Source organism: Heterodontus francisci, chromosome 8 (genome assembly GCF_036365525.1).
Source record: "Heterodontus francisci isolate sHetFra1 chromosome 8, sHetFra1.hap1, whole genome shotgun sequence".
In the NCBI taxonomy this organism is placed as follows: domain Eukaryota; kingdom Metazoa; phylum Chordata; class Chondrichthyes; order Heterodontiformes; family Heterodontidae; genus Heterodontus; species Heterodontus francisci.
Window position 1 is genome coordinate 117,844,778 of NC_090378.1, and position 23,126 is coordinate 117,867,903.

The 23,126-nt window shown below is 46.4% G+C and overlaps 1 protein-coding gene across 1 annotated transcript in view; it reads right to left on the bottom strand.

Moving 5' to 3' along the window:
• LOC137373248 (ral guanine nucleotide dissociation stimulator-like 1) overlaps positions 1–23,126 on the bottom strand; it is a 77,117-nt gene that overhangs the window by 41,312 nt on the left and 12,679 nt on the right. Inside the window, exon 5 of the mRNA XM_068038099.1 lies at positions 5,958–6,163. Within this exon, the coding sequence (XP_067894200.1) occupies positions 5,958–6,163 (206 nt within the window). The remainder of the gene's footprint in view (positions 1–5,957; positions 6,164–23,126) is intronic.

Genomic DNA, 23,126 nt, shown 5'->3' on the forward strand with positions numbered 1-23,126 from the left:
CCCTAAGTTCAACTCTCTCAACTTTCAAAAAACCTCAAACTCTTTATGAAGCACTGCCCATTCAATGCGCATCGCAGACACAACTTAACGTTTGATCGAGAACACCAATGTAGCAAGCATTCCTCATAATGCACATCCTCCAATTATCACCAAAGCTTAATACATATTTGCAATTATGGGCTGTTTCTAGGAAAGATATTTTGATGCATTTTCTTTCCTTCCTCTCTAATATTTCTGAGTTTAGTTCATCGGCTGTACACACCAGAATAATCCTGGGTTTAATCCCAAGCTTCTACTCAGATAACTGACCTGATCCAGGGCACTAAAATGACCTCAGCAATCTTGGTGAAGAGCAAAAACTTAACCAGGTTCCTGTTAATCTCTGATGATTTATGCAGAATTGCATGGATGTGATGCTGCCTGCTGTCGAATACCATTGAAAGCTTTTAACTATCACAATTTGAACATGAGTAACCATTACTTGGACAAAGTACTTGACTTCATGAATTCAGGAGCCAGATGGGCAAGTTAGATTATGGCACAATGCAAAACATTCAGTGGCAACAGAATGGGAGTTCTGCCAAAGCCAGGATACCAGGAACATGTCACAATCTAGATGTATGATTGCACTAAATGGTGATTTATTTTTTCAAACTTTCACAAGAAGTTCACAGGACACCGCAGTGAGACTGGCTTGGCAAGATCGGATGGACAAAAAGCAAGGGGGAAGGAGGAGGGAAACCCATTTCTTTTACTCTGGCTGTATAGTCCAGAATTGTCAACTTGAGGTAAACAACTCAAAACCTTGATATTGAAATTCAAGCAATTTTCTGTTGAAGAGTTTTGGATGTTTTGTGCTGATACAATTTTTTTTTAATTCTCTGATCTCTCGGAATAATGTAAATATTAGAGAGGCAGTCAATGTTTAATGTGATTGCTATGGTCTGGCAGGGTGTTCACTGTACTGCTATGGGATGCCTTCATGAGGAAGTTCCTACATAAATTTACAGGAACTGCTGGCTCTCCAGCAATTTCCTTTCACATTATTGTATTCTGAATTTTTTTTTTATTTGCAAAATATACTTTATTCATAAAAATCTGTAAAATGACATTACCAGTTTCAAACAGCACCAAGTCAAAAAATACAAACCGTGCAAACCGTGCAAAAGAGGTCCGTTGCTTCATTACAATCATGAGTTGCCTCACAGCCCTTCCATTTCACATTTGTCATGCCAATTACATTTTGACATTTTACAGCAAATGAAAATTTTCCCGATACAGTTCGAGGGGTTTTCCATGGATCCAGCCCCTCAGTTCAGCTTGGTGGGGGGACCTTACACTGTGGTCTTTCCCCATTGAGCCTTTGCTGCGGCTACCCCAAGCTTTAGTGCGTCCCTCAGCACGTAGTCCTGGACCTTGGAATGTGCCAGTCTGCAACATTCGGTCGTGGACAACTCTTTGCGCTGGAAGACCAGCAGGTTTCGGGCAGACCAAAGGGCGTCTTTCACCGAATTGATAGTCCTCCAGCAGCAGTTGATATTTGTCGCGGTGTGCGTCCCTGGGAACAGCCCATAGAGCACAGACTCCTGTGTTACAGAGCTGCTTGGGATGAACCTCGACAAAAACCACTGCATCTCTTTCCACACCTGCTTTGCAAAGACACATTCCAGGAGGAGGTGGGCGACCGTCTCTTCCCCACCACAGCCACCGCGGGGGCATTGCGCGAGGGGGCGAGATTTCGGGCGTGCAGGATGGATCCAACGGGGAGGGCTCTTCTCACCACCAGCCAAGCTACATCTTGGTGCTTGTTTGAAAGTTCTGGTGATGAGGCATTCCGCCAAATGACTTTGGCAGTCTACTCATTCTGAATTTTTTTTTATTTCCAAAATATACTTTATTCATAAACATCTGTAAAAATTACATTGCCAGACAGTTTCCAAACAGCACCAAAAAATACAAACATTGCAAGGGAGATCAGTTTCCTTCAATACTGTCATGAGTTTCTTCACAACCCTTCCGTTTCACAATTGTCATGTCAATTACAGTTTTACATTTACAGCAATTGAGAATATTAACGATATGAATGAAGCATACTTTAGTCACACATTGGGCTGAACTTACTTTCTGATTTCGGCACTTGTTTCAGGAGACCTTTGTTTGCCGTATTCCTCACAGTCACACTTTCCATACCTGCAATTGGTCATAAAGGATAAATTGTCATTTTAAACAAGCATTTGATCCATAATTGGCTGTCAAACATTTTTTAAAAACCCTGACGCTGTAGATTCAGTAACTGGCTGGTTTTGTTAAAACTTTTCACTTTAACTTCTATTTAGCATGTTGCAATACTATCTTGAAATGTCATTAACTTTACACAGTTTTTACATGATTATGTGCCTACTCTGCTTGCACCTGTTTGCCCAATGATACACAAATCTTCATGAAAAGATATTTGTGCAGAACCTTGTGGGGAGAGAGGAGTGGGGTGTAGCATGGATCATTTTCAATCTTAGAATTATAGAATCGTACAGTATAGGAGGAGACCATTCAGCCGACCGTACTTGTGCCCGGCTCTTTGATACAACTAACCAATTAGTCTCACTCTGTCCCACACATCTACAATGTTTTCCTTTTCAACAATGGATCCAATTCCCTTTTGGAAGTTACTGTTAGTTCTGTTTCCATCACTCTTTCAGGCAGTGCATTCCAGATCACCAGCTCGCTGCTTAAAAGAAAATTTTTTATCGCTTGTGGTTCTTTTGCCAATTATCTTAAAGTATAGAATCATCAGGTTGGGAAACTCTTCCTACCTAAACACAGTTCACTCCTCGAAAGCCTGAGAAGATCAACTGAAGGTTATCAGCTCGGCAGTAGTGAACATTCTTGTGTGCCCTGAATGAGTTCTGAACCATGACCCCAATTCACATTCGTGAAGCACATAAGCTGGCAACCATTCTACAATTGAGCACAAAAAGGTAAAGAATTAAAAGGGTGGAAAAGATGAAGGAGAAACTAAAGGGCCTGATTTCACAGCGCCCCCTGACGTCGGGGGTCATGGCAGGTGGGGCCATAAAATACCTCTGGTGGAGGCTCGCCACAGGCCTCGACACCAGGAAAGCCCGGCCCAATATTGCCAGCGGCGGTGAGGCCTCGTGGCAGCAGCCCCCACCCCCACCCACCAGTCAGCAAAGGGACCAAAATTTAAATATGTTAATTTAGTAAAATTAATGAATTAAATACTTAACACTCCCGCTGTCCGTCCATATTGGAGCGGGATTCCGGCACTCCCGCGCCATTGGATCTCCATCTGGTGATATAAGGTGGTACACTGGTGGGGGCGGGGGAGCAGGTACATTTCTCAGTGCAGGACGGTGGGGTGGGGGGGGGGGTTGCGGAGTGGGGTAAAACTAATTTCATTGGTCTGGGGGTGACGGGAAGGGGTAAAGTTTAAAGTTGATAAACTTTGCAGGTGGGAAGGTTGGGAGCACAAGGTAAGTGTTTCGTGGGGTGGGGGAGAGGGCAGGTAATGAATTTCATGGTCATTGGCAGGGCGGTGGGAGAGGGTCAGGATAATGTTATTTAATTTTTTACAATCATTGTCCTTTAAATATTTAAATTAAATGGAAGTGCAGGAAGCCCTTTAAAAATGGCGTCGGTGCCTGCACAGTGGCGCCTGATGCCATTGTCGAGGATGGAATGCCCGCCATTTAAATGACCGCTGCCTTTAATATTGCACCGGCTCTGCGTCGAGTGATCCACGCGGGCAGCCAGCCATAGTTTACGTCGGCCGCCTATCTCGGTGGCAGACATGGAAAATTCAGTCCAAAGTCTAATCACTGATGGTGTTTAAAATGTATTTGAACTGCTGCAGTTGCAGAATTGTTTGTTGTATCTTGCTATTTCAGTCATAAGCAGACTTTATTTAACCAAGATTTTGTCAACACATTTCCCATAAAAGCTTCTTTCTTTGCACTCAATTTCAGCACTTTGATCGTCTTTAAGCCCGTTTTAAAGCCCTCTTTTACTGAAAATAACCTTCCCCCCCTCAGACATTTACACATCCAGGGTACAACTTGTTGCAGGTAGCTCCAACTGACACATACAGCCTCACACTGAAAGCCTCTGTTACTGTGTTAAACTTTAACACAGGTGCCAGATCATTATTCACTGCACATTTCAAATTTTGTATGATTTGCACTCAACATTGCGTTGGCATGGGACCAAGATCAATTAGATATTTTGTAAAAGATTAAGCAAAAACATTGCCACGTGGTTGTGGATTTGAGTTCTGAGGTTATACTTTATTCTATTGTACCGTAAACCACTAGATGGAGTGCCTCAGCATGCTGGGTGCCTCCTTCTTTGGGGGGAGACAGGTGTGGGGGGGATGTCGGGAGGTGGGACGTGGGGGGCTGGCAATAACTGGCGTGCCTTTTTGCAAAGATACAACCTACCAGCTCGTCACAGGATGTTATCAAGAGGAGTTATAGAACCACGCAGAACTCAAATCATTGAATTCATGAGGCTGCAGGAAGGTTGTGCAACAGAAAATATTTCCTACTGGAAATGAAGGAGGAAACACTGGGCTGAATTTTAATAGCTCGGCGCTGTTCTCGGCAGCAAGCTTCGAAAAGTGCGCGGTGCACGTGTGGGACGTGCGCTGTGGAACCGCCACGATACTTTGCACGGCAGCTCATTAACATGGAGTGGGCGGACTGCCCACCCCTGATGATGTCGAGGGGGAGGGTGCTTCATTGCCAGCAATGGTATCCGGCACCACCGTGCAGGCGCCGGCACCATTTTTAAAGTGCAAAAATGCCTGACAGGTCATTTACATCTTTATAAAAATAGAATTGTAATCTCACTTTGAATCCTCTCTCCTACCGCCTGCCCACCGACCCACCCCCCTGCCACCACAATGAGTACTCAATATATAAATTGCTTTATCCCACCCCCCCCCCAAACAAACTTTTATTCTGATGCCGAACTTTCCCCCCTGAACTTCGTTACCTTTGAAGTTCGCTCCCTTCCCACCATCCCCTCAGCCAAGAGTAGGAGGTTTTCCCACTAGAACTCCCACCTGCCCTGAAAATTTCACTCCTCCCCTCTCCACAGCTGTGTTATGCCTCGGATCTCCGCTCCGAAGGCGCAGGACCTCCGGCATCCGGCTGGAATATTGGCATGGGACAGCCATCACGATGAGTTATAATTCTTTAATTATAATTTATTTACAGATGCAGTTTTTTTGCCGAGCGGCGGGGTCCCTGAGGCTTCGCCATTGCCAGTAAAATGGGGCAGGACCTTTCCAGGGTCGAGGCCCGTGGCGGGACTGTCTCGGAAGGATTTTCTGGTGCCCCCTGCACCCCCGCCACGACCCCTGATGTTGTGAGGGGGGGGGGGGGGTCAGTAAAATTCAGCTCGATGGGCCCAAAACATTCACAAATTTTCCTCTTTAAGAAATATCTTACACAAATGCTTGAGAATATAAAAGAAAGTCACAGAATATGAGATTTTAACATTTTTCCATATTGAACACTAGAATAGTCGTCTATTGATTGCGAATTTGGGTAAAAACGTAAATACGTGCAAAGACCAAATGTAGTGGGCACAATCTTTTGTTAGCCTTCAAATAACTTCTGTCTAACTGAGTCTACAGCCAGGAATGTACCAATGTTTGTTGCAAGGCATCAGTAAGGAATGGACTGTACGTCATTTCACTAAAGAGCAATGAAAGAAGAAGTGTTTAGATGATATTGTACCAGGAGAGCTTCCAGCAGCAAAGCATTGCCCTTCTTATCGAGAACTGGGAGGGACACCCAGCCCATGAGCAGTGAACTTTGACACTTGCAATAGATGGTCTTCAGTAATTCCTATCCAGATTGGTAGATTCATGATATGAAAATAACCTGACTGAAGAATCCTGTCATTGCCATTAAACAAAGATTATTTGCTCTCACCTGTCCAGCAGCAGATCCAATACAGCTTCTGGAGAAGCAAATGCTCGGTACGTTAACAAACAGATTCTGGTGTAATTAGAATCACCGTCTCCAGAAGCTGTCAACAAATTGTTTCCAAGTTGTTGTAACGTGTCGGCCTTTATTGCACGGATCTTTTTTGTTGACTGACTGCTGGTGTGACCTGGAGGAACTTGGTCTCCTTCCACCTACAGGGTGTTGAAAAAAAAATTTGTGCAATGCAACAAAAGATATCTCAACAACAACTTGCATTTCTATAGCATCTCTGACATAGTAAAAACATTCCAAGGTACTTCACAGGAATGGAGACAGGCAAAAATTGACAGCAAGCCACATGAAGAGGTAATAGGACACATCACCAAAAGCTTGGTTAAAAAGATCGATTTTGAGGAGTGTCTTACAGGAGAAGAGAGGTGGAGAGGCAGAGAGGTTTTGTGAGGGAATTCCAGGGCTTTGGGACAAGGCAGCTGAAAGCATGGTCGCCAACAATGAAATTCAGGGATGCACAAGAGGCCAGAATTGGAGGAGCATCACATACCTGTGTGTTTCAGAGCTGGAGGAGGATACAGAGATAGGAAGGAAATCCATCAGAATATGGACCCTTTCACTCTTACTGGAAAGGAACTGGTCATTTCATGTATTAGTGAAATGATCTCCTTTAACAGTTAAAGTTGAAACATTGCAGACACACGACTGGTTTGCAGGTGATTGCATTTCTTTGTACTCAAGTGCACCAACAGCTCTCGGTTAACTCCCAGTAACTGTCAACATTATCCTTTTAAAAACAAAAAACAAACAGCTCCCCTCTTGACACAGAACAAGAATATCCCAGGCTCAAAGCTGTTCAGTTGGAGCAGTAATAGCAGTATTACAATTAACTTCAGGAATGGCGGGGGAAGGGGAGGGGGAGAAAGAGCAGCTCGAATTCATAGTGATTGCAATCCAGCAATTCTCTCTGAAAAGTATGCATTTTCATAAGACAAGTGCAGGATTGGACCTGCTGCAATACCCCTGCACCCCCACCTGGTTGAATGGACTGTCAATGCTGTATTCAGGCTGACACCTGGATGTGGTACCAGTGGGTAGTTTGCCTGTGGTACATCCAGGAAGGGGGAATTTAATTTCAACATTAAACTGTACGTTGAATTCCAATCATCTTCAAAATCCTATTATTGTCCTTAATTTTTTCATTGAACAGTGATTTCAAGAGAATTGATCTGCAGGGGGAGTTACTGCAGGTGATAATGTGGAAATGGAATTAACATTGGAGTCAGCCAGCCATTAACCTGGGATGACTCGACTTTTCATGTTAGTTCAGCTCTCACACAGTAATGCCCACCAACATCTCCCAGCTAGCTCCTCCATGTCAGCAAGCAACAGAAAGACAGAAAATTCAAAATTTGTGATTTACTTCAAATCCATCCTTACTTTCTTGTGTTTCTTTCAACAAAACTACTGTTCTGCTACCTTGGGTCCACAGTGACAGAGAATCTGTCCCTTGATGCAGAGCTTGATACACGCATAGGGAAAGCAGCTACCACCTTTTTCCGACTTGCGAAAGGCGCATAGAGTAACACCAAGCTGACACATAGGACCAAGCTCATGGTGTATAAGGCCTGTGTTCTCAGCACCTCGCTGTATGGCTGTGAAACATGGGCAACTTACATCTACCAGGAAAAGAAGCTCGATAATTTCCATCTTCACTGTCTGTTGTGCTTTATGGATATTTCCTGGCAGGACAAAAATCAATCCTCTCAAAGGCAGTGCTCCCAAGTGTGTTGGCACTAATCAAACAAAGGCAGCTTCGGTAGATTGAACAAGTCCGCAGGATAGAAGACGGTCGCATACCCAAGGACCTTCTGTATGATGAGGTAGCCGGGGCCAGACGACCAGTGGGGCCCCCAAAGCTCTGCTCCAAGGATACGTGCAAGCGTGAATTGAAGGCTCTAAATGTTGACTATCGCTCTTGAGTCACTAGTTGGTGAAAGAGGGAAATGGCGACACATCCTGTGGACTGGTGTGCACTACCATGATGACTAGTTGCTATGGTAGCGTGGCAACAGGCGCCAACGTCAAAAACAACAACTCAGAGCATCACTTGACAGCTTCACCTGCAACACTTGTGGCAGAACCTGCCTCTTAAGGAATGGCCTTCAGAGCCATCAACAAAGGTGCACCAAGAGAAGACGCCCCATTTAAATGGATTGTTTGCTGTATGTCCATCATCTTTCATAGATGTAAGGATGCCAACAAACAAGAAGAAAGGAGAACTGGTCCTGAAAACCTGAAAGCTCGAGGCAGTTTATTAAACCAGGAATTATTGTGCATTGCAGTGTAGTTCGCCCTCTGCAAAAAAAAACAGCTTTAATTAAATCATACCTCTTCCTTAAGTCAATAAATGCTTTACAGCACCTGATGAATCACAGATCACTTGCCAATAGTAATACACATATTGGGCTGAATTTGTTCTGCTTCCGATGTCAGGCTCCGTGGTGGGGGGGGGGGGGTGGTGTTGGGGGGGTGAAAGATTGCGGCAGTAGCGGCCTGCCATGGAGCCCAATGCCGGCATTGCTGGGCCCGATCTTCCCGGCGGCGGCAAAGCTCCCTGGTGGCTCCTCCACCGCTCGGTGACAAGACCCTGCTTTAAATACTTAAATAAAGCTCATGTATCTATTTAAATACACTTCCCCACCATCTTACCCTCGGATCTGGATCTTCTGTGTGATGGGAGGCACTCTTCGGCCTTCACTTTCCTGAAGACGGTGCCACCAAGGTGGGAAGGGGGAACTCAGTATTTTTAATGTAGCTGGGGAGGGTTGGGGGGATGGTTGGTGAAGGGATGACCTCTGCATTTTGTGCAGTTGCAGGGCAGGTTGGGGGGAGCGGGGAAGGGTGAAGATAGCAATTTGTGCAGTTTGGGGGTGGGGGGGGGGAAGTGGTGAACTATGAACTTTGTGCACTTGTTGGGAAAAAGGGGTCAACTGCAATTTCGGTGTGGGGGGAAAACAGGACAAACATTTATTTTTGGTGTAGAGTGGGGGACAGGGGTTTAACTCTGCAGTCTCTGAGCAGGGCTGGCAACTCTTTAAAAATGGCGCCAGTGCCTGTGCAGAGATAGATGACGCCATACACGGTGTCGCCAAGGCTGGCTCCACCACGTGATTGGGGGGGAGGGGGGATGGCCACCTTGCATATTGTAATGAGCCACCAGGCTGAAGATCGCTTTGGTGTGGTGGCACGTGGCCCATCCGTGCCAGATGCATTTTCTACACCCACCACCACTCCTGGCAGCGGGGAAACAAAATCCAGCCCATTTCTTCCTGTAACTTGCACTTTTACGCTTGAGTAATTAGTCTTGTATTTCATAGTAGACTTTCAATCAGCCTCAGTTTCTGTTTAAACTATTTCATCACACAGGGTCAGCTGAAACGCAGGATCATACAATTTTTCTTCCAGTGAACCACTTAGCTCCCAGCTGTTATTTATTCCACAGCACATGGATGTCATGTTTGACATGTCCTACACCCCCTCCTTTACCAAAATGTGAATTCCCAGTGCCTTTGCGATTCTAGTCACTTTTTCCTCAACTAAATGTGTTTTCTGCAGCTGGGTACATGACTAAAATTATACGCGGCGGGTATGGTGACAGTTCGCCTAAAGATAATGTGCAGGGGGTGATTGAAATCCCCAGGACCAACTGGAACCATCTGGGGTGTGACCCGAACACAGAATACTTCACACCCAGATCAGGAGAACCATGGATAGCTCTGGTTGCCAGAGGGAACTGTGCTTTCAAGGAGAAGAATTTAAATGCTGCAAAAAAATGGCATCTGCTGTTGTGATTTACAATTTTCTTGGGACTGGGAATGCAACAGTCACCATGAACCACATTTCGAGTAAGAACAGAAAATGCTGCAAACACACAGCGGATCAGTCAACGTCTGCGGGGTGGGTTCACACCCACGACATGAACTTGTCCATTCTCACCACAGATACACCCAAGGCCTGTTGTGTGTCTTACTGGCATTTTCTGTTTCATGCACTCTTCAACAGTCCACTTTGTCAAAAATCCGTACAGGCAGAGCACACAAAGAGCAATATCATCATAAAGACAAAACATAGAATTTTTTATCATAACTGGACTTCCACCAATGACAGTAGTTTCAGTTCTTCAGCGATCCCTGTAAAATTTGGATCAAACTCAAAGAGCAATCTTTTCTTATTCAACTGAATGCACAGCTATCAAGTCTCTTGTTAAACAAAATCCAGAAGAGTCAAAATTACTAATCATAAAACAAAAAGTAGTATCAGTATCAGCATTGTGAAATCCAATGGAGGGCATGGCAGCGGGACCTGGCAAATGCCTCCAGGAAAGGCCCGCCTCGAAGCCGGGAAGGCCCGGCCCCATATTGTTTGTGGCAGCGAAGCCTCATGGTGGCCACCACCGCCCCCCTCCACCACTTGGCGATGCGAGCATGATTTAAATATGGTAATGAATGTAAGTTAAAGACTTACCAGCTCCTGCCGGCCGTCCTACTGCAATATTTAGGTCGGTTGCCAGGACTCCTGTGCCTCCGGATTTTCGTTTGGAGATCCAAGGCAGAACACTGGTTGCCGGGGGGGGGGGGTGGAGAGCAGGTAAGTTTTCAGGGCAGGAGCAGGGTTAAATGTTTCCAGTTGATCTCGAGGGTGATGGGAAGGGGTAACGTTCATAGTTTATTAACTTTGGTGGGGGAGGGGGGGAAGGTCGGGAGCACAAGGTAAGTATTTTGCAGGGAGGAAAGGGCAAGGAATAAAACATGAGGTTATTGGGTGGGAGGGGGGAAGAAGGGCTGGGAACATTTATTTAATTATTGTTAATAAATTTTCAAGCAATGAAGCAATGTGTGTTTAAAAATTAAAATGAAATGTAAGAGCTGAAAAGCCCTTTAAAAATGACGCCAGCCCTCCCTTCCCACCTCATTGTTATACTACAAGCTATGTGTGGATGCTGTGAACAAATATTCATTTGAATCCTTTCTCCCTTATGTACTTATTTAGTTTCCCTTTAAATGCTTAATGTTTTGAATACTCAACATGCCTTCTATTAAATAATCAGAGCACCCTTTGCATTGTGCTATTTTCTGATTAGTGACCAATGCAGAGAGTTACTGGAATCCAGACACAACCTGAGCACTCATAGAATCATAGAAAGTTTATGGCACAGGAAGAGGCCACTTGGCCCATTGTGTCTACACCAGCTGAAATATGAGCCACCCAGCCTAATCCCACCTTCCAGCATTTGGTCCGTTGCCCTGAAGGTTTCGGTGCATATCTAGACACCTTTTAAATGAGTTGAGGGTTTCTGCCACTACTACCCTTTCAGGCAGTGAGTTCCAGACACCCACCATTCTCTTAGTGAAAAAACATTTCCTCATCTCCCTTCTAATCTTTCTACCAATCACTTTAAATGTATGCCCTCTAGTGACTGATCTCTCTGCTAAGGTAAATAGGCCTTCATATCCACTCTATGCAGGCCCATCACAATTTTGTACATTTCAGTCAGATCTCCCCTCAGCCTTCTCTGCTCCAAGGAGAACAACCGCAGCCTTTCCAATCTTTCCTCATAACTGCAATTTTCCAGTCCTGGCAACATCCTCGTAAATCTCCTCTGTACCCTCTAGTGCAATTACATCCTTTCTGTAATGAGGTGACCAGAACTGCACACAGTACTCAATTGTGGCCGATCTAATGTTTTATACAGTTCCAACATAACCTGCCTGCTCTTGAATTCTATACCTTAGGTTAATAAAGGAAAGGATTCCACGTGCCTTCTTTAGCACCATATCGACCTGTCCTGCTACCTTCAGGGATCTGTGGACTTTCACTCCAAGGTCATAGAGTCGTACAGCATAGAAACAGGCCCTTCAGCCCACTGCATCCATGCCGACCCATAATGCCTATCTATACTAATCCCACCTGCCTGCATTAATTCCATATCCCTCTACGCCTTGCTCATTCAAGTACCTGTCCAGATGCCTCTTAAATGTCACTACTGTTCCTACCTCCACCACCTCCTCAGGCAGCTCATTCCAGATACCCACTATTCTTTGTGTGAAACATTTACCCCTTTGATCCCCTTTAAACCTCCTCTCTCTCAACTTAAATCTATGCCCTCTAGTTTTAGTCACCCCTACCATGGGAAACAGACTCTGGCTATCTATCCTATCTATGCCTCTCATAATTTTATATACCCCTCTCAGCCTCCTTCGCTCCAGGGAAAACAGACCCAGCCTATCCAGTTTCTCTTTATAACTCAAGCCCTCCAAACCAGGGCACATCCTTGTGAATCTTTGCTGCACCTTCTCTAACTTAATCACATCTTTCCTGTAGTGCGGTGACCAGAACTGCACACAGTGCTCCAAATGCGGCCTAACCAACGTTATGTACAACTGTAACATGATGTCCCAACTCTTGTACCCAGTGCCTCGGTCGATGAAGGCAAGCATGCCATATGCCTTCTTCACCACCCTGTAAACCTGTGTTGCCACTTTCAGGGAACTATGTACTTGCACCCCAAGGTCTCTCTGCGCAAGAACACTCCCCAGGGCCCTGCCATTCACTGTATATGTCCTGCCCTGGTTTAACTTCCCAAAATGCATCACTTCACACTTGTCTGCGTTAAATTCTATTTGTCACTCCCTTGCCCACTTTCCCAGTTGATCTATATCCTGTTGTAACCAAAGACAACCTTCTTCACTGTCCACTATACCACCAATTTCGGTGTCATCTGCAAACTTATTAATCATGCCCCTTACATTCACATCCAAGTCATTAATATATATGACAAACAACAGAGGGCCCAGCACCGATCCCTGCGGCACACAACTGGCCTCCAATCTGAAAAACAACCCTCCACTACCACCCTCTGCCTCCTATCACCAAGCCAATTTTGTATCCAATTTACGAGCTCACCCTGGATCCCATGTGTTCGAACCTTCTGGACCAGCCTATCATGCGGGACCTTGTCAAAGGCCTTGCTAAAGGCCATGTAGACAACGTCCATTGCCCTGCTCTCGTCAATCCTCTTGGTCACCTCCTCGAAAAACTCAATCAAATTCGTGAGACATGATTTCCCACGCACAAAGCCATGCTGACTATCCATAATCAGACCATGCCTCTCCAGAGGCATATAAATCCTGTCTCTCAGAATCCCTTCCAATAACTTTCCCACCACTGATGTAAGGCTCACCGGCCTGTAGTTCCCTGGCTTATCCCTGCTGCCCTTCTTAAATAAAGGCACAACATTAGCTTTCCTCCAGTCTTCTGGTACCTCACCCGTGGCTAATGATGATACAAAAATCTGTGCCAGGGCCACAGCAATCTCCTCCCTTGCTTCCCATAGCATCCTAGGATACACCTGGTCAGGCCCTGGGGATTTATCCACCTTAATGCGCTTCAAAGCCTCCAGCACCTCCTCCTTTGTAATGTTGATATGCTCCAGGATATCGGTGTTCCCTCCCTTGAACTCACTAGCTTCCATGACCTTCTCCACGGTAAATACGGACGAGAAATATTCATTTCAGACCTCGCCCATTTTCTGTGGCTCCACACATAGATTGCCACACTGATCCTTAATGGGACCTACTCTCTCCCTAGCTACCCTTTTACTCTTAATATACTTATAGAATCTTTTAGGATTCTCCTTGATCTTATCTACCAGGGAAATCTCATGGCCCCTTTTCACCCTCCTAATTTCCTTATTAAGTGTAGTCCTACATCCCCTATACTCCTCGAGGGACTCGCTCGATCCCAGCTGCCTATACCTGACATATGCTTCCTTCTTTGTCCTGACCAGACCCTCAATATCCCACGTCAACCAAGGTTCCCTAAAATTGCCAGCCTTGCCCTTCCATCTAACAGGAACATGCCGGCCCTGAACTCTTCCTATCTCACTTTTAAAAGCCTCCCACTTGCCAGATGTCCCTTTACCTGTAAACAGCCTCTCCCATTCAACTTTTGAGAGTTCCTGTCTGATGCCATCAAAATTAGCCTTCCCCCAATTTAGGACTTCAACCTGAGGACCAGTCCTGCCCTTTTCCATATCTATCTTGAAGCTAATAGAGTTATGGTCATTGGTCCCAAAGTGCTCCCCCACTGACACATCACCCACCTGCCCATCCTCAGTTCCTAAGAGGAGATCGTGTGTAGCCCCTTTTCTAGTAGGGCCATCCACATACTGCTTCAGAAAACTATCCTGCACACACTTAACAAATTCTTCCCCATCTGATCCCTTAGCACTAAGGCAGTCCCAGTCAATATTAGGGAAGTTAAAATCACTTACTATTACAACCCTATAATTCCTACCCCTATCTGTGATTTCCCTATATATATGGTCCTCCACTTCCCTCTGACTATTGGGGGGCCTACAGTATAATCCCATCAAAGTGATCACCCCTTTCTTATTATATTAAAAGCAAAATACTGCAGATGCTGGAAATCTGAAATAAAAACAAGAAATGCTGGAACCACTCAGCAGGTCTGGCAGCATCTGTGGAAAGAGAAGCAGAGTTAACTTTTCGGGTCAGTGACCCTTCTCCGGAATCCCTTTCTTATTTCTGAGTTCTACCCATATGGCCTCGCTGGACATTCCTCCTGGGATATCCTCCCTAAGTACTGCCGTGATGTCCTCCCTAATCAATAGTGCAACTGCCCCTCCTCTCTTACCTCCACGTCTGTCACACCAGAAGGATCGGTACTCCGGAACATTGAGCTGCCAGTCCTGCCCATCTCTCAACCACTTTTCTGTAATAGCTATAATATCACAATCCCATGTACCGATCCATTCTCTGAGTTTATCTGCCTTACCTGTAAGGTTTCTTGCGTTAATGTAAATGCAGTTTAGCCTACCAGACCTTTCACGCTCCCTGTCCTGCCCCTGTCCGGCCTGCCTACTTGACTTGCTTGCTTTAACCTTTACATTTGCCTCAACTATCTTATCTGAGAGACTGCTACTTTGGGTCCCACCCCCCTGCAAGACTAGTTTAAACAGTCCGGAGTAGTGCTAGCAAATCTTCCCGCAAGGATATTGGTCCCCCTCCAGTTTAGGTGCAACCAGTCCTTCTTGTACAGGTCACCTCTGCACCAGAAGAGATCCCAATGATCCAAGTAGCTGAAGCCTTCCCGCCTACACCAGTTCTTCAGCCACGCATTCATTTGCCTAATCGCCCTATTCCTACCCTCACTAGCACGTGGCACAGGGAGTAATCTTGAGATTACAACCCTCGAGGTCCTGCTTTTTAACCTTCTGCCTAACTCCCTGCATTCACTTTGCAGGACATCATCTCTTTTCCTGCCTATGTCGTTAGTACCAATTTGGACCACGACCTCTGGCTGCTCACCCTGCCCTTTCAGAATGTCCTGCAGCCGCTCCGAGACATCCTTTACCCTAGCACCAGGGAGGCAACATACCATCCTGGAGTCTCGTTTGTGGCCACAGAAACGTCTATCTGCACCCCTTACGATAGAATTCACTATCACCATAGCTCTTCCAACCCTTTTCCTCCCCTGCTGTGCAGCAGAGCCCTCCGTGGTGATGCGAGCTTGCCTGGTGCTGCTTTCCCCTGGGAGGTAATCCCCGCCCCCCCCAACAGTATCCAAAGCAGTATATCTGTTTGAGGAGGGATGGCCACAGCGAACTCCTGCACTACCTGCCTACGCCTACTACTCCGTCTGGTGATCACCCATCTCTTTTCTGCCTGTACAGCCATTACCTGCGGTGTGACCACCTCACTAAACGTGCTATCCACGACTTCCTCAGCATCACGGATGCTCCACAGTGAATCCACCCGCAGCTCCAGCTCCGCAATGCAGGTAGCCAGTAGCTGCAGCTAGATACACTTGCTGCACACAAGGTCACCAGGGACACTGGAAGCGTCCCTGATTTCCCACATAGCGCAGGAGGAGCATATCACGGGGCTGAGATCTCCTGTCATGACTTACCCTGAGGTTAATTAGTTACTCCCTGAATTAAAAAAATACTAATTACACGAGGGGCCTTGCTCTACCCACTTCAATATAAAGTCCTTAAAAAAACACTTTAGTAGTGCTCACCTTATCACCAGAGGTTTTATTTTCAACAAAAAAAACAACTTTCCCCTTATTTTTTTGAGATATTCTAACAGCTGCTACTCACCAACCAATCATCTTGCAGCTCTCCTGTGATGTCACTGTCGGCTTTTTTTTTCAAAACTCAGGCGCGCTGGAAGAGCTCTGACTGCTCTCACACAGGTCCTCTCTGCTCCTGTCCCGGAAGGTAAGAGGACTATTGGCTGGTCTTACTCAGTCTCCTTCTTTCCCGCTGTCTCTGCTCTTTTTAAACACCACAGGTCTCACTCAGTCTCCTTCTTGCCCGCTGCCGCTGCTCTTTTTAAACACCGCTGGTCTCACTCAGTATCCTTCTCTCCCGCTGTCGCTGCACTTTTCAAACACCGCTGATCCCACTCAGTATCCTTCTCTCCCGCTGTCGCTGCTCTTTTTAAACACCGCTGCTCTCACTCAGTCTCCTTCTTTCCCGCTGCCGCTGCTCTTTTTAAACACCGCTGGTCTCACTCAGTCTCCTTCTTTCCCGCTGTCGCTGTACTTTTTAAACACCACTGGTCTCACTCAGTCTCCTTCTTTCCCGCTGTCACTGCTGTTTTTAAACACCGCCGCTCTCACTCAGTCTCCTTCTTTCCTGCCGTCTCTGCTCTTTTTAAGCACCGCTGCTCTCACTCAGTCTCTTTCCCGCTGCTGCTGCTCTTTTTAAACACTGCTTCCCTCACTTCCTCTACACCTTTCAGTATTCTCCCTTTAATTGTGTATTCCTTTGCCTGGTTTGACCTCCCCAAATTTTTTTTATTCATTCATGGGACGTGGGCGTGGCTAGTTAGGACAGCATTTATTGCCCATCCCTAATTACCCTTGAGAGGTGGTGGTAAGCTGCCTTCTTGAACCATTGCAGTCTATGAGGGGTAGGTACTTCCACAGTGCTGTTAGGAAGGGCATCGCCTCACACTTCTCCAGATTGAATTCCAATTGTCACTTTTGTGCCCACCTGACCAGTCCATCGATATCTTCCTGCTGTCTTCAGCTATCCTCCTCACTATCAACCACAGGCCAATTTTTGTGTCATCTGCAAACTTCTTGATCATGTCCCTACATTTCTGTCCAAATCATTAATTATTTACCACAGAAAGCAGGGGCCCTGGTACTGAGCCTTGTGGAATATCACTGGAAACAGCCTTCCAGTCACAAAAAGACCCGTCAACAATTTGTTTTACTGCCACAGCCAATTTTGTATCCAGTTTGCGATATTTCCCGGGAACCCATGGGCTTTTTTTTTAACCAGTGTGCCATGTGGGACCTTGTCAAAAGCCTTGCTAAAATAAAGATTAGAATCGTAAGGTGCTTGATGGCTGGCACAGACACGATGGGCCGAAGGGTCTGTTTCTGTGCTGTATAACTCTATGACACTATATAGACTACATCAACTGCACTACCCTCATCAATTCTCCTTGTTACATCTTCAAAAAATTCAATCAAGTTAGTCAGACAAGATGTCTTTTTGTATTCGTTCATGGAATGTGGGCATCGCTGGCTAAGCCAGCATTTATTGCCCATCCCTAATTGCCCTTGAATTGAGTGGCTTGCTAGGCCATTTCAGAGAGCATTTTTTTTAGAGTCTACCACATTGCTGTGGGTCTGGGGTAGGCGGTGGCGTAGTGGTATTATCACTGGACTACTAGCCCAGAGACCCAGGGCATTTCTCTGGGGACAAGGGTGCGAATCTCACCACAGCAGAAGGTGGAATTTGAATTAAATTAATAAATCTGGAATTAAAAGCTAGTCTAATGATGGCCATGAAACCATTGTTGATTGTTGTAAAAACCCATCTGGTTCACTAATGTCCTTTAGGGAAGGAAATCTGCTGTCCTTACCTGGTCAAGCCTACATGTGACTCCAGACCCACAGCAATGTGGTTAACTCTTACATCCCCTCTGAAATGGCCTAGCAAACCCTCAGTTGTACCTAACCGCTACAAAGTCAATAAAAAGGAATGAAACCGGGCGGACCACCCAGCATCAACCTCGGCACCGGAAACAACAACGGCAAACACAGCCCTGTTGACCCTGCAAAGTCCTCCTTACTAACATCTGAGGGCTTGTGCCAAAGTTGGGAGAGCTGTCCCACAGACTAGTCAAGCAACAGCCTGACATGGTCATACTCACGGAATCATACCTTACAGACAATGTCCCAAACACTGCCATCACCATCCCCGGGTATGTCCTGTCCCACCGGGAGGACAGACCCACCAGAGGTGGCGGGACAGTGGTATACAGTAGGGAGTAGAGCTGCCCTGGGAGTCCTCAACATCGACTCCGGACCCCATGAGGTCTCATTGCATCAGGTCAAATATGGGCAAGGTAACCTCTACTGATTACCACCTACCGCCCTCCCTCAGCTGATGACTCAGTACTCCTCCATGTTGAACACCACTTGGAGGAAGCACTGAGGGTGGCAAGGGCACAAAATGTACTCTGGATGGGGGACTTCAATGTCCATCGCCAAGAGTGGCTCGGTCGCACCACTACTGACCGAGCTGGCGGAGTCCAAAAGGACATATCTTCTAGACTGGGTCTGCGGCAGGTGGTGGGGGAACCAACACGAGGGAAAAACATACTTGATTTCGTCCTCACCAATCTGCCTGCTGCAAATGCTTCTGTCCATGACAGTATTAGTAGGAGTGACCACCGCACAGTCCTTGTGGAGACGAACTCCCGCCTTCACATTGAGGATACCATCCGTCGTGTTGCGTGGCACTATCACCCTGCTGAATGGGATAGATTTCGAACAGATCTAGCAATGTAAAACTGGGCATCCATGAGGCGCTGTGGGCCATCAGCAGCAGCAGAATTGTACTCAACCACAATCTGTAACCTCATGGCCCGGCATATCCCCCACTCTACCATTACCATCAAGCCAGGAGACCATCCCTGGTTCAATGAAGAGTGCAGGAGGGCATGCCAGGAGCAGCACCAGGCACACCTCAAAATGAGGTGTCAACCTGGTGAAGCTGCAACACAGGACTATCTGCGTGCCAAATTGCATAAGCAGCATGCAATAGACAGAGCTAAGCGATCCCATAACCAACGGATCAGATCTAAGCTCTGCAGTCCTGCCACATCCAGCCGTGAATGGTGGTGGACAATTAAACAACTAACTGGAGGAGGTGGCTCCACAAATATCCCCATCCTCAATGATGGGGGAGCCCAGCACATCAGTGCGAAAGATAAGGCTGAAGCATTTGCAACAATCTTCAATCAGAAGTGCTGATTTGATAATCCATCTCGGCCTCCACCTGAAGTCCCCAGCATCACAGATGCCAGACTTCAGCCAATTCGATTCACTCCGCGTGATATCAAGAAACGACTGAAGGCACTGGATACTGCAAAAGCTATGGATCCTGACAATATTCCGGCAATAGTACTGAAGACCTGTGCTCCAGAACTTGCCACGTGCCTAGCCAAGCTGTTCCAGTACAGCTGCAACACTGGCATCTACCCTGCAATGTGGAAAATTGCCCGGGTATGTCCTGTACACAAAAAGCAGGACAAGTCCAACCCGGCCAATTGCTGCCTCATCAGCCTACTCTCAATCATCAATAAAGTGATGGAAGGTGTCATCAACAGTGCCATCAAGCGGCACTTGCTTAGCAATAACCTGCTCAGTGACGCTCAGTTTGGGTTCCGCCAGGGCCACTCAGCTCCTGACCTCATTACAGACTTGGTTCAAACATGGTCAAAAGAGCTGCACTCAAGAGGTGAGGTGAGAGTGACTGCCCTTGACATCAAGGCAGCATTTGACCGAGTATGGCATCAAGGAGCCCGAGCAAAAGTGAGGTCAATGGGAATCAGGGGGGAAACCCTCCACTGGCTGGAGGCAGACATAGCGCAAAGGAAGATGGTTGTGGTTGTTGGAGGTCAATCATCTGAGCTCCAGGACATCACTGCAGGAGTTCCTCAGGGCAGTGTCCTAGGCCCAACCATCTTCAGCTGTTTCATCAATGACCTTTCTTCAATCATAAGGTCAGAAGTGGGGATGTTCGCGGATGATTGCACAATGTTCAGCACCATTCGTGACTCCTCAGATACTGAAGCAGTCCGTGCAGAAATGCAGCAAGACCTGGACAAAAGACAGGCTTGGGCTGATAAGTGGCAAGTAACATTCACGCCACACAAGTACCAGACAATGACCATCTCCAACAGGAGAGAATCTAACCATCTCCCCTTGACATTCAACGGCATTACGATTGCTGAATCCCCCACTATCAACATCCTAGGGGCTACCATTGACCAGAAACTGAACTGGAGTAGCCATATAAATACCATGGCTACAAGAGCAGGTCAGAGGCTAGGAATCCTGAGGCGAGTAACTCACCTCCTGACTCCCCAAAGCCTGTCCACCATCTACAAGGCACAAGTCAGGATTGTGATGGAATACTCTCCACTTGCCTGGATGGGTGCAGCTCCAAAAACACTCAAGACGCTCGACACCATCCAAGACAAAGCAGCCCACTTGATTGGCACCCCATCTACAAACATTCACTCCCTCCACCACCAACGCACAGTGGCAGCAGTGCGTAGCATCTACAAGATGAACTGCAGAAATGCACCAAGGCTCCTTAGACAGAACCTTCCAAACCCGCGACCTCTACCAACTAGAAGGACAAGGGCAGCAAATACATGGGAACACCACCACCTGCAAGTTCCCCTCCAAGACACACACCATCCTGACTTGGAACTATATCACCATTCCTTCGCTGTCGCTGGGTCAAAATCCTGGAACTCCCTTCCTAATGGCAATGTATACTTACCCCAAATGGACTGCAGCAGTTCAAGAAGGCAGCTCACCACCACCTTCTCAAGGGCAAGTGGGATGGGTAATAAATGCTGGCCTGGCCAGCGTCACCCACATCCCATGAATGAATAAAAAAAAACATGTAGGCCAGACCAGGGAACAAATCCATGCTGACTATCCTTGGCCTTTTTAAGTGACAGTGTATCCTGTCTCTCAGAATTGATGCCAATAATTGGCCCTCCACTGAGGTTAGACTGACTAGCCTGTAATTATTTGGTCTATCGGTACAATGTTAGCAGTCCTCCAATCCTCCGGCACCACACCTGTATTCAGTGAGGACTGGAAAATGATAGATAGACCCTCCATGGCCTCTTTTAACAGCCTGGGATACATTTCATCCGGCCCTGGTGGTTTATCCGTTTTCAAGGATACGAATCCCAGTAATGCTACCTTTTTTCCTATGTTTATCACATCCAATAATTAACACCCATATTCCTTAACTACAATATTTGCATTGTCCCCTCTTTTGTAAAGACAGATGCAAAGTATTCATGAAGAACTATACCAACATCTTCCACCCCTACACATAGGTTACCTTTTTGATCTTTTATGGGCCCTACTCTTTCCTTATTTAGCCTTTTACTCTTAATGATTTGATAAAACATCTTTGGATTCACCTTGATTTTGCTTGCCAATATTCTTTCATGCCCTCTCTTTGCTTTCCTAATTTCCTTTTTGATTTCACTCCTCCACTTTCTCGGTGTCGGACATAAGCTTTCCTTTTTTGCCTTATCTTACCCTGTAACCTCCTTGACATCCATGGGACTTTAGATCTGGCCATCACACCCTTTTTCTTTGTGGGAACATATTTACTCTGCCGCCCTTGAATCTCCCCTTTGAATACTTCACACTGCTCTGACATTGATTTACCTTCAAGTAACTGTTTCCAGTCTGCTTTAGCTAAATCACTCCTCAGCTTAGTAAAATTAGCCTTGCCCCAATTGAGAACTCTTAACTAAAATAAAACCAAAATACTGCAGATGCTGGAAATCTGAAATAAAAACAGAAAGTGCTGGAAAAATTCAGCAGGTTTGGCAGCATCTGTGGAGAGAGAAGCAGAGTTAACGTTTCAGGTCAGTGACCCTTCTTCAGAACTGGCAGATATAAGAAATGTAAAAGATTTTAAGCAAGTAAAGTGGGGGTGGGGCAAGAGATAACAAAAGGGAAGGTATTGATAGAACAAGGTCACAGAATAGCTGACCAGAAGGTCATGGATCAAAGGCAAACACTATGTTAATGGTGTGCTGAAAGACAAAGCATTGGTACAGATAGAGTGTTAATGGACTGAAAACCGAACAGCACAAACATGAAAAAAGTGGGTAGGCACAGTAGAAACAAACTGAACAAACTAAAATAAAATAAACTCAAAAAAAAGAAAACATAACTAAAGATAAAAGTAAAATGGGGGGCCCGTCATGCTCTGAAATTATTGAACTCAATGTTCAGACCGGCAGGCTGTAGCGTGCCTAATCGGTAAATGAGATGCTGTTCCTCGAGATTGCATTGATGTTCACTGGAACACTGCAGCAATTCCAGGACAGAGATGTGAGCATGAGAGCAGGGGTGGTGGGGGGAGGTGTTGAAGTGGCCAGCAACCGGAAGCTCAGGGTCATGCTTTCGGACTGAGCGGAGATGTTCCGCAAAGCGGTCACCCATTCTGCGTTTGTCTCCCCTCTTAAGCTGTAGAGGAGACCACATTGTGAGCAGCGAATACAGTATACTACATTGGAAGAGGCACAAGTAAATCGCTGCTTCACCTGAAAGGAATGTTTGGGGCCTTGGATAGTGAGGAGAGAGGAGATGGGCAGGTGTTACACCTCCTGCGCTTGCAGGGGAAGTTGCCGTGGGAAGGGGACGAAGTGGTGGGAGTAATGGAGGAGGGGACCAGAGTGTCGCGGAGGGAATAATCCCTTCGGAATGCTGACAGGGGAAGGGAGGGGAAGATGCCTTTGGTAGTGGCATCATGCTGGAGGTGGTGGAAATGGCGGAGGATGATCCTTTGGATCAAGGCTGAGGCTAGAAAGTGAGGACAAGGGGAACCCTGTCATGGTTCTGGGAAGGAGGGGAAGGCATGAGGGTAGAGGTGCCGGAAATGGGCTGGACATGGTTGAGGGCCCTGTCAACCGCAGATGTGGCGGGTGGGGCGGGGGAATCCTCAGTTGAGGAAAAAGGAAGACATATCAGAAGCGCTGTCATGGAAGGTAGCATCATCAG